The sequence below is a fragment of the Bufo gargarizans genome, chromosome 9 (genome assembly GCF_014858855.1).
Source record: "Bufo gargarizans isolate SCDJY-AF-19 chromosome 9, ASM1485885v1, whole genome shotgun sequence".
Taxonomy (NCBI): domain Eukaryota; kingdom Metazoa; phylum Chordata; class Amphibia; order Anura; family Bufonidae; genus Bufo; species Bufo gargarizans.
In genome coordinates this window covers 79,025,265-79,042,711 of record NC_058088.1, presented here as the reverse complement: position 1 = coordinate 79,042,711, position 17,447 = coordinate 79,025,265, and the positions used below count along the sequence as shown (strand labels likewise).

Below are 17,447 nucleotides of genomic sequence, written 5' to 3'. Positions count from 1 at the left end.
ATTTATTTGATTTGGTTATCTTTATCTACTTTTAGGACTTGAAAATTGGATGTAAACTTAGGTCAAATTTATGCAGAATTATAGAAAATTCAGAAGGGTTAACAAACTTGAAAGTATCACTGTTTATTACAAAAATTGTAATGTTATGTTTTTGGAGCCAATGAAGCAAGTTGCACTTTCTAATGGATGGGTATGCAACCTCCAGGACTCCAGCTGTTGCGAAACTACAACTCCCAGCATGCCCACTTGCTCTGCTCCCACAGAAGTGAATACAATTTCTAGGAATTGTAGTATCACAACAGCTGGAGTGCTGAAGTTTGCTGGCCCCTGCCCTACTGTATAAATGCCAGAGTCCGTGATTTTTCCATTGTGGTACCGAGGTCTCCTGGGAGCTATCTATTGACTATGTTAAAAAAAAAAAAGTATACCGGCAGCTAGGGGGTGGGCGATATAGAAAATATGCAATATAAACGATATAAATTTGGCCAACAATAGAGATTTCTCTTGGCACGCACGATGTTCTCCTGAGCCGGTGTAACGTTACATTACCCTACTTTGTGAGATTTCCCTACCTTGTAAGTTCCTTGTAAGAATTATTAGGAACACCATACTAATACGGTGTTGGACCACCTTTTGCCTTCAGAACTGCCTTAATTCTACTTGGCATTGATTGAACAAGGTGCTGATAGCATTCTTTAGAAATGTTGGCCCATACTGATATGATAGCATCTTGCAGTTGATGGAGATTTGAGGGATGCACATCCAGGGCACGAAGCTCCCGTTCCACCACATCCCAAAGATGCTCTATTGGGTTGAGATCTGGTGACTGTGGGGGCCATTTTAGTACAGTGTCATTGTCATGTTCAAGAAATCGATTTGAAATTATTTGAGCTTTGTGACATAGTGCATTAGCCTGCTGGAAGTAGCCATCAGAGGATGGGTACATGGTGGTCATGAAGGGATGGACATGGTGAGAAACAATGCTCAGGTAGCCCGTGGCATTTAAACGATGGCCAATTGGTACTAAGGGGCCTAAAGTGTGCCCAGAAAACATCCCCCACACCATTACACCACCACCACCAGCCTGCACAGTGGTAACAAGGCATGATGGATACATGTTCTCATTCTGTTTACGCCAAATTCAGACTCTACTATTTTAATGTCTCAACAGAAATCGAGACTCATCAGACCAGGCAACATTTTTCCAGTTTTAACAGTCCAATTTTGGTGAGCTTGTGCAAATTGTAGCCTCTTTTTCCTATTTGTACTGGAGATGAGTGGTACCCGGTGGGGTCTTCTGCTGTTGTAGCCCACCTTTCTTTCCCATTCTGACATTCAGTTTGGAGTTCAGGAGATTGTCTTGACCAGGACCACAACCCTACATGCATTGTGATTGGTTGACTAGATAATCGCATTAATGAGAAATAGAACAGGTGTTCCTAATAATTCTTTAGGTGAATGTATATGGGGGTTGTCTGCCTGCGCAGTGGGGGGGGGGGGGAGATCTGATGGCCATTTTTTCTGTTAAATATATATATATATATATATATACTGTATTTATTTAACAGAAAAAATGGCCATCAGATCTCCCTACCCCCACACTGCGCAGGCACGGAGATTGGATGGATGTTCTGTAGTTAGCTGCGCTTGCGCACTGGGCCGTAATTTTTCCCTACCCTAAGGCTGGTTAGGCTCTCCGGCGCATGCGCAGTGTCCCGGTGTCCAGCTGAACTCCGCTGTGATTTCCCTAAACCGTAATTTTGTGCATGCGCAGATCGGCACAACTCCGGCACACCTCCTCACGTCATTTCCGGTGCACCGGAAGTTACGAGGTAGGGAAATCTCACAAAGTAGGGTAATGTAACGTTACACCGGCACAGTGGAGAATGAGGGAGTACCTCCCCACTGTGTGCGGCTGCCGCTGACCACCATTGAGAACAAAGTAGGAGGAGGAGGAGGGACTGTGGCCACTGCGCCACCAATGAGAACAGAGAGGAGGAGGCGGAGGGGAGGGACTGTGGCCACTGCGCCACCAATGAATATTGTTAAAATGCCTGAATACAAACGTCGCCTGCATGTGCCGGCCATATCCCATACCTGGCCTCTATTACTGTGTTCCATGATACGCCGCAATTAACCCCTCAACTCTGATTAGTTACCATGGCAGCCAGGATGCTACTCAAGCCCTAGCTGCCATAGTCAGCTCCCTGCTGCTGTGTGCACTATGCACAGGGCAGCAGGGAGAGTCTGCAGTCCTATTTACCCTGATAGAGATCTATTAGGGTGAATAGGACAAGGGTTCTAGCCCCTAAGGAGGCTAGTAGTTAATAAATAAAAAGTAAAAAAATATATTTAAAAAAAGTTTCTCCCCCCCGAAATATAGAATATATTGCGATATAATTTTAAGCATGTGTGATATGCGATATATATTGCATATCACACATGCTTAAAATTATATCGCAATATAGATTTTAGGCCATATCGCCCACCCCTACCGACAGCAACCACTAGGGGAAGCTCAGTGCATAGGAATTTATATAGTTACCATTGACTACAGTGAAAGCTTTAAATAGTTCTTTGCATTTTCATACAGTCACCATTAGGGGAAGTTCAGTGCAGTCTTTCCATGTCTGATACTGGGCCCTATAGCAGTTGCGTGATCTGCCTCCATGGAAGGTATGACACTGTCCCCAAGACAGTTTGATACCTGGGGCCCATGGATTTTAATCTTTACACACTGTCCTGCAAATCATGGCATTGATGGACGCTTTTGTTGAAAATTGCTAATCTTAATATACATCCTATATATAATATATTCAAGATCCAAAATGCATGCTGTTTTAAAGGTGTGACATAATGATGATATGTTGTCCCAAATATTAACAACTATTTTATTGTGACAAAACTCTGAAAGAACATAAAATCCTTGTCATGCATCTTTAGCTACAAAGAATATCTAATCAAAATCCCTCAATTTCGCTCAATGATGTCTTGGCATACTGCTTCTGAATTCAGGCACTGGAAGAGATGCATCAGTGGCAAAATGTGCCCGTTATTTATAAAACTAAAAGCCTTGTCAAGTGCTACCATTGACATCTTCAGTAAGATGACCTTCAACTGCATCTAAATTATCCGTGTGCTGCCGTTCAGAGGCCATACTGAAATATGTAGCAAAAACCAAGCAAAGTTGTATTTTCTTAGTGATTGGATGTAGGATTAGAATATGGATTTGTTAAAGGAGTATTTCAATCTCAAACATTTATGGCATATCCTACCATTGGTCTGAAGACCAGGCATTTGACAGTGCTCATCTCAGACTTCTATCACTTCAATCAAGCATAGTCACCATTCCGTTGAGGCTCATGCAGCTAGCGGGTACATCACCTACCAGGCTTTTATGGCATATCCTTTGGAAAAGCTATAAATGCTAGAGTTGTTAATGCCCTTAGGATAGGTCATCAATATTAGATCAGTGGGGTTTTGACTCCTTCAATCCCGCCAATTAGCTGTATTCAGAAGCAGCAGTGCACCAGTACACCACAGCTCTGTACAGTTTGTAGCGGTCGTGCCTGGGTACTGCAACGCGTCCCCAATTCAAGTGAGCCTTAATATTAGGACAAGTCATCGACATTAGATCAGTGGTGCTGGTTGTGGAACCCCTAACAATCTGCTGAAAGGAGGGCCCGCAGTGCTCTGGAAAGTGCTGTGGCTTCTTAGTTGATAAACAGATCAAGCTCTGTACACCTTGTGGCAGCTGTGCCTGGTACTGCAGCTTAGTCCCATTCACTTCACCACTGCTAAAAAAAAAATGTACGGTAAAATGAAGAGGCCACAGCCCCTGTTCTGCTGTGGCCTCTTCAATCAGCAGATCAGAGGTGGCACCAGCTAGACTCTCACAGGTCTGTTATTGTTGACCTATTCTAACAATATTTCATCAGGAGCAGGGTCTGACTGGGGTTCTTTGGGTCCACCAGAGAAAACTATTCTAGGGCCAACCCTCATATCTTCAATAAAGCCTAATAGGTTTTGATTTAAAGAAATAGACCCTAGTGGAAATGAATTGCCTCTGAATTCAGCTTGAAATGTTTTTTTTTTTTCTCCTGAACCATTGGGGCCCACTATGGTATCAGAGCCTTGGCCCACACGGGGATCCTCTGGTGGACCAGTCCGATACTGATCCGGAGTTAAGAAAACCTCTTTTAGTTCATCTATTAGATGATCAGAAGATCCTGCTGATTGAACCCAAACTTAGTATTTGAACAGAATCTGTAAGCCAAAAGCAGGAGTGGGTTTAACGCACAGATGAGATGCAAAGAATTCCATTACATTCTGTTTTGGACCCGCTCCTGTTTTAGGCTTACAATTACTGCTCAAATACTAAGGCGAAAAACGGACAAAATGCTCACCGTCTGAAAGGGGCTTTATGGATTCTCAAAATACAGGATTTTTCTTTTTGAGTTTTATGTACTTCTGACAGATCAGAAGAACAAAAACATAAACAGTGATGTTAACACAGCCTTACTACCACTGCTGCCACCCTCCCCACTCTGTCATAGGGGCCACTACTTGAATCTTGGGGTACTGCACTGTTAGGCCTCATGCACACGACCGTTGTTTGGGTCCGCATCCGAGCTGCCGTTTTGGCGGCTCGGATGCAGACCTATTCACTTCAATGGGGCCGCAAAAGATGCGGACAGCACACGGCCCCGTTAAAAAAATATAACATATCCTATTCTTGTCCGCGCTTTGCGGACAAGAATAGGCATTTATATTGCCGGCGCCCGTTCCGCAGATTGCGGAAGGCAACACAGGCGGCTTCCGTTTTTTGCGGATCCGCGCGTGCCTGAGGCCTTAAGCCCATGATGATGAATTAGACCTGATGCTTTTATTGACCTGTAATACTAACAAAAAATAATTCCACAGCTAACAGACGTGATTAGCTATGAATCTTGGTGCACAGCGATGTAGACGGTGATCAATTACAATTGCCTGTAATACTAATGGCACAGTAGCAAATCAGCGTCACCCACAACGCTAGGGAGGCTCGTTCCTGTCAGCGCCTGATATTGGCTGTCCAAACTCCCCATCGCTGGATGTTTTGATCCACCTGACAGAGAGATGCAGCGACGCGGGTGCTGGGGAGTGAGGATAACCCCTTTAACTAGCAGTTTAAATTCCAAGCCTTCACAATGAGATTGGGTCACCAAGTGGCATTCATACGATTAGGCAGAGTGGCCTGGGTATACCAGATTTATCGTAATTCATGGGGAATTAATCAAATTTCTTGAAGAACTTTGGCTAATTGTCCGAATTTAATTTTTAAAAACTTCGCTCATCTCTACTACTGGGGGTTGGGGGGGCTCTATATCTATAGAGTCACAGCAGGGGCATTATATCTGCAGGACACACGGTGTGGGAGCATACTGTACATGCACTTACTCAGGGCTATTATAGATACTAGGTGCAAATTGGCCATGAAGAACTGACAGTTTATCCGTTTTTAACGGATTATTTTTTTTTACATGGTTATGTGAATGTACCCTATATCTAAACATAGTTTATGCCAATGTCATTAACTCTGAATCCAGACAACAATGACATTTAATAATATTTTCCAGCACTTAAATACAAACTCCTGAAGACTGTGGTTGTATAAAAGTAATACTAAGAAGCTGCTCGGCTGTCCTTAGCATTTTAATTCCTATTAGTTTCTGCTTCAAAAAACATCCAGTCTCCTTTTTTAGAAGAAAATGCTTTTAATAAATGTCTTTAAGCTTGATTTATGTCTATGTCTGTCGTGTTACAAACACCTGCAATTTATATCGAGACGTGAAAATTGGTGTTTGTGTTGGAGGGTTCACATAGTGCGTTTCTTCTGAACATACTAATTTAAGGTATCTGCGGTGGCTGATTGCATCAGCACATGGTAATTTAAAGTCTCTTTAAGACTTGATTGGAAGGTCCTTTTGAACGTTAAGTTCATGACTGTGTAATTATACGTTGCAGCCACATGAGGGTGTGTGTTATTGTTCTGCTCCTATAATTGGAGCCTCCATCCACCACAGCATTGCTTATACCTTTGGTACTTGGCTCCAAACATGACAGCTTCTTTTAGCTGGCAGCGCTGAGAAATATTAAAGTCACAGTATATCATTAATACCTTCTCCGAAGCCAAACTCATTAAAATAAACACTGCTCTGGAAGAACATATTGCATGTAATTAGCAAAATTATTAAAATGCTACGATTGCAGGATGTGAAGGATATGCCAGACAAGCTTGCAATTTGCTTAAATGTCTGCATTCATTTTTTTAAAGCACAAATTACAGTTTTCCAAACCAGCCCACCAATGCAAATGAAATAAAGCAATATTTCATAAATTACTTTATCATAGAAGACGATACATGTAAAAATTACAATTCCCAGCATGCTCCCATTTATTTCTATAAGAGTTCTGAGAAGAGCAGAGCAAGTATGCATGCTGGGAGTTGTAGTTTCACAACAGCTGGAGTGCTGCAGGTTGCCCACCCCTGGCCTAGAGTGTCATAGTGGTGGTTTTTGCTTTTCTTCTTTCTTTTATTTGATTATTTTTGTTCAAATTTGTGTAGACCCCAAAACATTGGGAAATAAAAAAATATATAAAACAAACAGAAAGTGCGCTGGAGTACAACAATGGCTGGGTGAGGCCGGTATACATGTCTATTCTGCACAAGGTACGGACAAGTCCTATGGGATCCCTGCCTGGTTCATTTTAATAAACGTGAGCTTGTCCACATTGGCTGTGGACAGGCGGCTGTGCTTGTCTGTGATAACCCCCTCCAGTCATGCTAAACAAACGTTCAGACAATACACTGGCGGCAGGGCAGGCCAGCACCTCCAAGGCGTAAAGGGCAAGCTCAGGCCATGTGCCCAATTTGGAGACCCAGAAGTTGAAGGGGGCAGACCCGTCATTCAGTACTTGTAGGCGTGTGCACACATACTGCTCAACCATGTCGCACATCCCCGTGACGGCCTTGATCCAATTGGATATCTTCCCTATCAACTTTCGATGTTCTTTTATGCGCCTACCATGGTGATCACGGGTAACGGGGAATCAGGGTTCCATGCCGGAGAGGGAGCCTGAGAAAGGGATACCACATCCAAGGGAGGTCAATGAATTAAATGTGATCGAGCGGAAACGTGGGACAAATTATTGAAGCAGAAGCATCAAAGTAAAAGAGGGGGCGCGCGGCAATTACCCACTCCCGACTCGAGGAGGTAGTGACAATAAATAACAATACAGGACTCTTAAGATGCCCTGTTATTGTAATGATTAATAAAAAATTACAGGTAAAGTCACAGTGGTATTTTGGATTTGGAAATGTTAGACAGGAGAGGCCCTACTGCCGCTTTGTTGACTCTAGATAACCTCTGCCTAATCGCACGTCCCAGTGACGTCCACGATCCAATTAGACATCTTCTCTATCAACTTCTGATGTTCTTTTATGCGCCTACCATGGTGATCACGGGTAATGGGGAATCAGGGTTCCATGCCAGAGAGGGAGTGTGAGAAAGGGATACCACATCCAAGGGAGGTCAATGGCTGAAATGTGATTGAGCAGAAATGTGGGACTAGTTGTTAAAGCGGAAGGATTGAATGAAAGGAGGGGGCGCGAGTCAATTTAAGACAAATTTTATAAATTTAAGTCCCTGTCACCTATGCAGAGCAGGTGTTTTTAGATCAGTAAAAATGGGTTAATGACACCCACCAATGGAACAGACGATTTGTAAAAATTTCGGTCCCTGTCAACTATGCAGAGCAGAGGTCTATTCATGGCAAAACTGGGTTCATGTCACCCACCAGTTGAACAGACGATTTTACAAAAATTTGTTCCCTGTCACCTATGCAGAGCAGGGGTTTGTATACGGCAAAAATGGTAAAATGTCACCCAAGAATGTAACAGACGCTTTTGCACCCTGCTCCCTCTTTTGCTGTGCTGGTGCCTCTGTGCGACCACCGCCTCTTCCTCCAAACTGCACACGTCACTCGCATGACCTTGATTCCATGTGGTGTCTAGTACCTCATCATCCTCCACATCATCTTCCACCCACTCTTTACCCCTGCCCTCCTTGTCGGTCTGCATACTGCAGAAAGCCGCAGCAGTTGCCACCTGTGTTTCGTCATCATCAGAGACGTACTGCGGTGGTCTTCCCATGTCCTCATCCTGAAACATAAGTGGTTGGGCATCTTTTCCACTTCTAGTGCAGGGCTAGGTGGATGGCCCACGGAAACCCTGCCAGCAGAGTCATCAAAAAGCATAAGAGACTGCTGCATGACTTGGGGCTCAGACTGCTTGGCTGATTTGCAAGGGGGTGAGTTGAAAAACTGATGGACATCGGCTGCAGGTGCCAACTCTGAGCTTTCAGCAGGAGACTGGGTGGGAGACAATGTGAAGGAACTGGAGACCCTGTCGGCCACCCAATCTACTATTGTCTGTACTTTTTCTGGCCTCACCATTCGTAGAGCCGCATTAGGCCCGACCAAATACTGCTGGAGGTTCTGTCGCCTACTCGCACCTAAGGAAGGTGTTTCACTTGTGCGTGTAGCTGGCACAGATCGACCACGTCCTCTCCCTGCAACAGGAGCTCCACCAGCAGCACCACGACCGGGGCCACGTCCCTTATTTGATGCTTTCCTCATTCTTTGCGTTCACCCACCAAACTAACAGATGGTTTATGTCAGGCGACAATGTAACCGCAAATATTCAACAATTAAGCTCACTGACAGTAAGGCTGTGCCAGTGTCATAAAGAGGAAACATTTCTTACAACAGTGTGACAGGCAAATTTTATACAATTACTTCACGGTCACAAAAAATGTTAATTTGTCAACCAACAATGTAGCAGCAGTATTACTGGTTGGATTGGACTGTCAGATGCAGCAAAGGCCGCAAATGTATTATCTTGCACAAAATAGGTGTTTTTTTTTAAACCAGAATATAACAGCGGTATTTACCGCTTGTATTGGACTGTCACAAATGCAGTGCAGATTCTGTGGGGTCAAAAATAATTTGTCCCCACAGAATCTAACAGATGGATTTACTTGGATTGTACTTTACAGAAAAAATTTGAATATGTCACCCCCTGGATCCCTGAACACACAGACCAATTCCCTATATTATTTTGCCTTCCCCTGGCACATATGCAGTGCAGGTGCACTTAAGAAATGGGTATATGTTGCCCAATGAACTAAAAGAACTGGGTTAAATTATTGTCTCTGGCACATATGCAGTGCTGGTGCACTGAACTTGCACAAAATGGCCGCCGAAGCCCACCTATCTAGCACACGGTCAAACTAAGGCTACTTTCACACTTGCGTTCGGGGTTCCGCTTGTGAGTTCCGTTTGAAGGCTCTCACAAGCGGCCCCGAACGGATCCATACGGCCCCAATGCATTCTGAGCGGATGCGGATTCGCTCAGAATGCCTCAGTCTGGCACCATTTGACCTCCATTCCGCTCAGCAGGCGGACACCCGAACGCAGCTTGCAGCGTTCGGGTGTCCGCCTGGCCGTGCGGAGGCAAACGGATCCGTCCAGACTTACAATGTAAGTCAATGGGGACGGATCCGTTTGAAGTTGACACAATATGGTGCAATTTCAAATGGATCCGTCCCCCATTGACTTTCAATGCAAAGTCTGGACGGATCCTTCTGACTAAGTTTCAGACTTAGAATTTTTTCTGAAATATAATGCAGACAGATCCGTTCTGAACGGACCCCATTGTCTACATTAGAGGAGCGGATCCGTCTGTGCAGACACCAGACGGATCCGCTCCGAACGCAAGTGTGAAAGTAGCCTTATTTTTATGTGTCACTGGGCTCAGGGCAGGGTAAAAAAATGTTGCACTGCACCCACAAAACAAAATCGCTGTAGAGTTAACAACAAGTTCTGATAACAGATTCTGTCCTATTCTCTCCCTCACAGCAGCAGCATCCTCTCCCTACACTAATCAGAGCAGAGTGACATGCAGCGCTACGTGACTCCAGCTTATATAGAGGCTGGGTCACATGCTGCACTGGCCAATCATAGCCATTCCATTAGTAGGCATGGCTGTGATGGCTTCCAAGGACACACAAGTTAAACGCTTGTTGATTGGTTGCCCTGCAGCCTTTCAAAAAGCGCCGTTAAATTGCTGAACCCAAACTTTTACTGAAAAGTTTGGGTTTGGGTCCGGGGTCCAAAAATGCTCAACCCTACTAAAAACTTATTAGCTATAATGAATTTGTGTTGAGTTATTGGTTATCGGAATGAACCACACATTAGCTCCACCAACACTCCTCCCCCAAAACAATAATCCAGCTGCCAGGTTTCATCTATCCAGCAAGTTCAGCCTATCTGGTTTTAACCCTAATGCAAGGAGTTATTTGACCCCAGGCGCTCCACGTCCAACTTCCTGGAAGGCCAAGTCGCTTTCAGCACTAAGGCTGAGTTCACACGGGCGTTGCAGATTGGGGCCGGATGTGTTCAGGGTGCGTTCAGTGAAACTCGCACTATTTTGCAAGCAAGTTCAGTCAGTTTTGTCTGCGATTGCGTTTAGTTGTTCAGTTTTTTCCGCGCGGGTGCAATGCGTTTTGATGCGTTTTTCACGTGCGTGATAATAAACTGAATGTTTACAAACAACATCTCTTAGCAACCATCAGTGAAAAACGCATCGCACCCGCACTTGCTTGCGGATGCAATGCGTTTTTCACGCAGCCCCATTCACTTCTATGGGGCCAGGGCTGCGTGAAAAACGCAGAATATAGAACATGCTGCGATTTTCACGCAACGCAGAACTGATGCGTGAAAAACAACGCTCATGTGCACAGACCCATTGAAATGAATGGGTCAGGATTCAGTGCGGGTGCTATGCGTTCACGTCACGCATTGCACCCGCGCAGAAATCACGCTTGTGTGAAAGGGACCTAACTGTTCTGTGATTCCTTTACATGTCCGGGGCTGCACACACACTGCACTGAAGGGATCTCCTTGTGTCTACCCTTTGCCAACAGGTGCGGTTACCCACTCAATGTTGTTCATCATAGGGATTGGGGATTGTACTACTAGAGCAGACTAATTTGTTCGCTAAAAGACACATTTTTTCACTGAAAGAATAATTTTTACGACAAAGAAAAAAAATCAACTCGTGGGCAACTCTGCTGTGCGAAGAATCAATTAAATTTTACTGCCCACAGGGTGTTAAATAAGACTGCTCTGTAACACTAAATCACAGTAACAGTTTGGCTAACAAAAGCCGTTAAATATCAATGTGGATACGAGATAAACAGTAGAATTAAACAGATGTATCACCCCAATTTGTGAATCAGGGCCTATTAGAACAGCTTAAGGCTACGTCTACACGATGACATTTGTTGCGCGACAATAAGTTGTGCGACACATAGGGCACAACTACACTGCAACATTTGTAAAGCAACATTTTGTTGCACTAATGTCGCACAATTTTTATAATGGCAGTCTATGGTGTCGCACTACAACATGCAACATGCTGCGACTGCGACGCAACAGTCGCAGAAAAATCCATCTCGAATGGATTTTCTGCGACTGTTGCGTCGCAGTCGCAGCATGTTGCAGTGTGACACCATAGACTGCCATTATAAAAATTGTTGCGCGACATTAGTGCAACAAAATGTCGCGGGACAAATGTCGTCGTGTAGACGTAGCCTAATAGATAAGCAATTCTGTTATAGATAGAAACATTGATTAAGTATTAATGGAAAGCATGTGAGCTAGATAGTCTCAACAGGTGGCCTAATATACAGGTGCATTTAGGTCTTATGCACAGTAAGTCTATGTATAACAGAACACATTAAGTACAAATGGCGCAGAAGATGAACCTGATAAACGCGCCTATATATTAGACCACCTGTTGACAATGAGTCCGATGCACAGTAAGTCTATCTATAACAGAACAGATTAAGAATGAATGGGACAGCAGATGCACAGGGCGATTACACTGAGCCTACACTGTCCCACTGCTCTCCCTTCACTGTCCCTAGCTTTCTAACACACTGTCCCTAGTGCTTTCATGTCTCTCCCTATGTGTAGTTCATAGTGAAATGGCGGCGACTGTGCAGGATGAGGCTTTTATAGGGCTGTGACATCACAGGGGATGGCTGTCTGCTGCTTGGCTGCCTGCATGGCATTATGGTTCATATCACGTTCCCAGACATCTTAGGCCTCTTTCACACTTGCGTTGTCCGGACCCGGCGTGTACTCCACTTGCCGGAATTACACGCCGGATCCGGAAAAACGCAAGTGAACTGAAAGAATTTGAAGACGGATCCGTAGTGTATTGCGATACACCCGGCTGGCACCCCCATAGAACTGGCTATTCTTGTCCGCAATTGCAAACAAGAATAGGACATGATCTATTTCTTTCCGGAGCCGCGGACCGGAAGTTCAGGGCCGCGCTCCATAAATGCTGATGCAGACAGCACACTGTGTGCTGTCCGCATCTATTCCTGCCCCATAGCGAATGAAATGGTCCGCACCCACTCCGCAATTTGTGGAATGGATGCGGACCCATTCTGCGGACGTGTCAATGGACCCTTAAGGTGGTGATAGGCCTCTCACTACAGATTTCCTGGGTGATTGCACATACTGTATGTTTGCCTGAGTCCTTTTTTGGAATAAACAAATATAATTTAGAGTACAACTTAGTTAGAATTGCGAATAGTTTTCGGTTTAAAATAATTCTGCATAGTTCTTTTTTGTTTGACCACCAACTAGGACATTATTGTTTTAGAGTTCATTTGGATGACTTGTTCTTATGCACAGTAAGGTTCCTACAAGAAGCAAGTGAATAAGAGATCACAGTGTATAAAACAGGAGGGAATTGTACTCCAGCTCCTAAGATGTATTGTTAATGCAAAACACGTTAATGTCAATGACCACCTTTATTGTTAGTAATTGCAAGATTTCACCACAGGCGTCTCCATATGGAGTAACTTCATGGAGATGCCTGTGGTCTTATCAATTAAATTATTATATAGAAAGTCAACAAATGGTCTTAATAACAATCTTAGACTTAGAACGCCTTTGGATGTATAAAGTTGAATTTCAGGAATGTTTCAATCTACTTCTTCTGTCTTGCAGCTTACATGGAAGATCTTGCAAGGTGCGTTGAGCAAAGCAGAAGACTAATCATAGTGCTAACCCCAGATTATGTCATCAGAAGGGGGTGGAGTATTTTTGTGCTGGACAGCAGGCTCCACAATATGCTGACCAGTGGGGAAATCAAAGTCATATTAATAGAATGCACCAATTTGAGAGCGAAGGTCAATTATCAAGAAGTAGAATCCTTAAAACACGCCATCAAACACCAGTCGTTAATCAAGTGGAATGGTCCAAAAAGCAGCAAACTAAATTCAAAGTTTTGGAAACGCCTGGTCTATGAAATGCCCGCAAAAAAGAAAGAAGTGCTATCCAGACAGCACGTCATGGACAGTGGAGAGCAGAGCCTTTTTGGAGACCTACAAACTGTTCCCTCCATCGCAGTAACAGGAACATCTGGCACGTTGCCTCCATCAGAAGACATATCAGGCTACCGTCACGCAGAAGCAATGCAAATGAGACATTTCTGCAGAGCTTATGAATATGAGAAACCAGCCCCAGTTATGCCAGTAGCATCCCTAGGCAATCACCATACATATTGCAATATCCCATTAACCCTTCTCAATGGACAGTTGAGCCACAAAAGTGCAGCCAAGGACCCACAAGAGTTTCACGGAAATAGTACGTTGATACCAATATCGTCGAGGGAGCTTAGCCTTACCAGTGATATTTGGTAGTATGTAGGGCACAGACCTCTCGTCACTCTCTGCCATCTTAGGTTTTAAAGAACCTTAAACTCATGCCACAGGGGTGCCAAATGAAGCTTTCAAGCAATGGCACAATTACTTAGTTTTCTACTGGAGCATTTTGTTTACAAGACCAGGATATTGATATTAAGGATCCTGCCTTTTTTAGTTCCAACATAGTTAAAAAAAACAAAAAAAAACAAACACAAAATACGGTGTAAATGTTTTACCGCAATGTCAGGAGAATATATATATAAAAAAGAAAAGAAACAAAAAAAAAAATATTTTAGCTTAGATGTTGCAATCGAATGGACAAATGTTCAGTCTGGTCTGAAACAAAGGATTATTTCTATATATTTCGAGAGTCATTTCAATACAATAAAAATGTAAACTATAGTAATTTTATTTTAGATGTATGATTATGCAAATGTCATAGCACATGCTGAAAATGTTTCTTTTTTTTTTTTTGTAAAGGAAGGATTATACGATACCGTGGAGGGTTTGTCCGCCTCTTGTGAGATTGTCACATGACCACTAATAAAATTGCACAAAAGAGTTAACATGTCCATGAAAGCTTTCGATGCTAGAGAGGTAAAGGCTGGGACGTCTCTAGCAGGGAGCGGGTTAATGTTGCACACAGAGCCAGTTTGTGTACTGCAAGCACAACATATTTCTGATTCTTTACATCTATAGTGAGCATGCTTCTGTTACTTTATTGCAACGATGTTAGCCTCATATTCATTTGAACTATGTTCCATATATATTCACAGGCTCTCTTTTTTTAAGATCCCTATGACTTACTGTATACTAGGGGAGAATACCTTCCTACTATGAGATGTGTTGGAATATTTCACATACAGCGTCTGAGATACAGAAGGAAAGGTGAATAGATTTCTAGGGACAGTATATTGTTAATCCATAGTACAGTGAGTGCATAAGGTTAATTCTTAAAGGGGTTTTACAGGAGAAGGAAAGGTCACCAATATCTGATCGGTAGATGTCCAACGCCTGGCACCACCACTGATCTGCTATTTGAAGATGCCACAGCACTCCAGGGAGTGTTGCTGCCTCCTCACAGCTTACAAAGCACAGCTCCGTACATTGCATAGTGGCTATGTTTGGTATTGCAGCCCAGGCCCATCGACTAAAATAGGACTGATCTGCGCTTAGGCCATATGACTGATGAACCCCTTTTAAGGAAGTCTAATATTTATCCATTTAAATAGAAAAATGAACAGTCTATGTACAGCAAAGCCGCGCTTTCACACCGGATAAAAGTCTATCGATTTTGCCCACTTTAGCAAAATATGGTTTGAAGATCCTGACTAGAGATGAGCGAATTTCATTTTATGAATAAATGTGTTTATTTTTTTTCTTTCACGCTTTGTTTGGTGGTAAAAGCAGAACTGCATTATGGATTCCGTTACCAGTGACCATAACGCAATTCTCTGATGGAATGCATAACGGAATGCCTTTAGAGACATTCCGTTATTCATTCCGTCATAATAGAAGTCTATGGCCTGCCTAACGGATCCGTCTGGTTTCTATTATGCAGGAGAGGACACCCCTGCATAACAGAAATGGGACAGATCTGTTATGCAGCCCATAGACTTCTATTATGACGGAATGAGTAACGTAATGTCTCTAAAGGCATTCCGTTATGCATTCCATCAGAGAATTGCGTTATGGTCGCTGGTAACGAAATCCATAACGCAATTCTGCTTTTACCACCAAACGAAGCGTGAACGAATTTCAAAATATGAAATTCGCTCATCTGTAATCCTGACTGTTGATCAATCGATCCAGTTGAAAAATGTCTGGTCACCTGAAACTACAGGTGTGTGACATGAAGACTTGATTTTATTTTATTTTTTTATTAACTTCTTATCCCGTACGGATATTATAAACTCATCCATTTTTTCTAGAAATGTTTGAGGACTACTAAGGCTAGTTCCACACCTGAGGCTGCCTCTCTGGCAGGCTGTTCCAGCATAGAACAGCCTGCCGGAGTTCTCCATATCCAGCATTGATACTGCTGCCTGCCCACTGGACCCCATTGACTATAATGGGATCCGGCAGGAGTCCATCCGTTACCCGGCAAATATGCAAAGCATCATCCAGAACAGCCGGCTGCAGATATTAAAGGGAACCTGTCATCAACTTTATGCTGATCTCACTGAGGGCAGCATAAAATAGTGACAGAAATGCTGATTTCAGTGGTGTGCCACTCATGAGCTAAAATTAAGTGGTTGGCGAGAACCAGCATCATAATCATTGAAGCCCAGGCCTGGAAAATAGTGAAATCTACCTGAGAAGAGTCCTGGTTATTCATCATCCTATCTGCTGATGATTGGCAGTTCTCTCCTAGAGAGAAAGAAAGAAAACTAGGTAGAAGCCTGTCAGTCATCAGCAGATGAGCAGGAATTCATGGATAACCAGGACTCTTCTCAGGTGGCCGTGACTCTTTTCCAAGCCTGGTCTGCAATGATTGTGATGTTGTTTCTCGGCAACCACATCGCTTACTGTATACTGCTGAGGCCGGTGGTATAGTAAATTGGTGGGCACGGGATAAACCACTGCAGCCAGGAAGATGACATCAGTGCTGCAGGACCAGACATTTACTGCTGCTGCTGGAGAATCCCTTTTAAAGTTAAAAAAAAAACACATGTAGTACTTTAAATATTCTTTTTTACCAAAAAGGATCCTGTTAATTTGGATTCAGATTAGGTTATAAAGGATGGACACTCGCTTCAGCCTGTAATGTGCTCAACTTAATATAAGTAAAAAATAAAAACTTGAAAGGAGCGTCCAGGTTCTGTTTTGTGAGCAAGCAGCACGTAGTCCTCAACTAGAGTTGACTACAGATGGACTGTAGATGTTGGCCTTTGTGTCTGATTTAATACACATCTCATTTGTTTCATTCAAAAACAAACCATAGGATGTGGTAGAGCTGATGGGCGTATAACGACTCCATTCAGACCCCAAGTTGTAAGGAACTGTAATACAATACCACTCTATGGGGCTTTATTATGCTATCCTTCAGTAGGTCTTGCGGCATGGTCCATTGGACAATATCTTACATATCTATCCTCCATTAGAATCATTTTTGTAAAGGGGTTCTCCAGAACTTTGATATTAATGGCTGTAGTCTGATTCCTGGTACCGTCACCTATTAGCTGAATTAAGGGCGACAAGCCACAATAAAATGTACAATGATGTGCCTGCTAAACAATGATGGGGATATGGTACTGGAGCAATGCACCCCATCTTCAATCAGCTGATGAGTGGAGGTGCTGGAAGTTGGACTGCCACTGGTCTAATATTTATTAACAATCCTAAGGATCGGCCATCAACACCAAAGTTCTGGGAAACCCATTTTTATGGGAGTATATCACCTGTAATATGTTGTCGTCAATTTCATATAACAGAAATGTAGGGGCTCCACGTACCACTGTCCAGGGTGCATGGAGTCTGACACAGAGTACAAAATTAGGTGTCTACAAAACCTTACAGAGTCACACAGTCAGTGTTCGGTCAGTAATTTCGAGCCAAAACCAGGTGAGGGTCTAAACAGAGAACAGGTGCAGATCTTGACCTTATGTCTGTGGAGGC

General features: G+C 43.4%; 1 protein-coding gene across 1 annotated transcript in view; it reads left to right on the top strand.

Annotated features, from left to right (window-relative positions):
- The window catches only part of IL1RAPL2 (interleukin 1 receptor accessory protein like 2), an 889,940-nt gene extending 876,002 nt beyond the window's left edge, over window positions 1–13,938 (top strand). The window contains exon 9 of the mRNA XM_044268964.1: window positions 13,132–13,938. Coding sequence (XP_044124899.1) covers window positions 13,132–13,826 — 695 coding nt within the window. The 3' untranslated portion in view covers window positions 13,827–13,938. The remainder of the gene's footprint in view (window positions 1–13,131) is intronic.
- The last annotated feature ends 3,509 nt before the right edge of the window (window positions 13,939–17,447 follow it).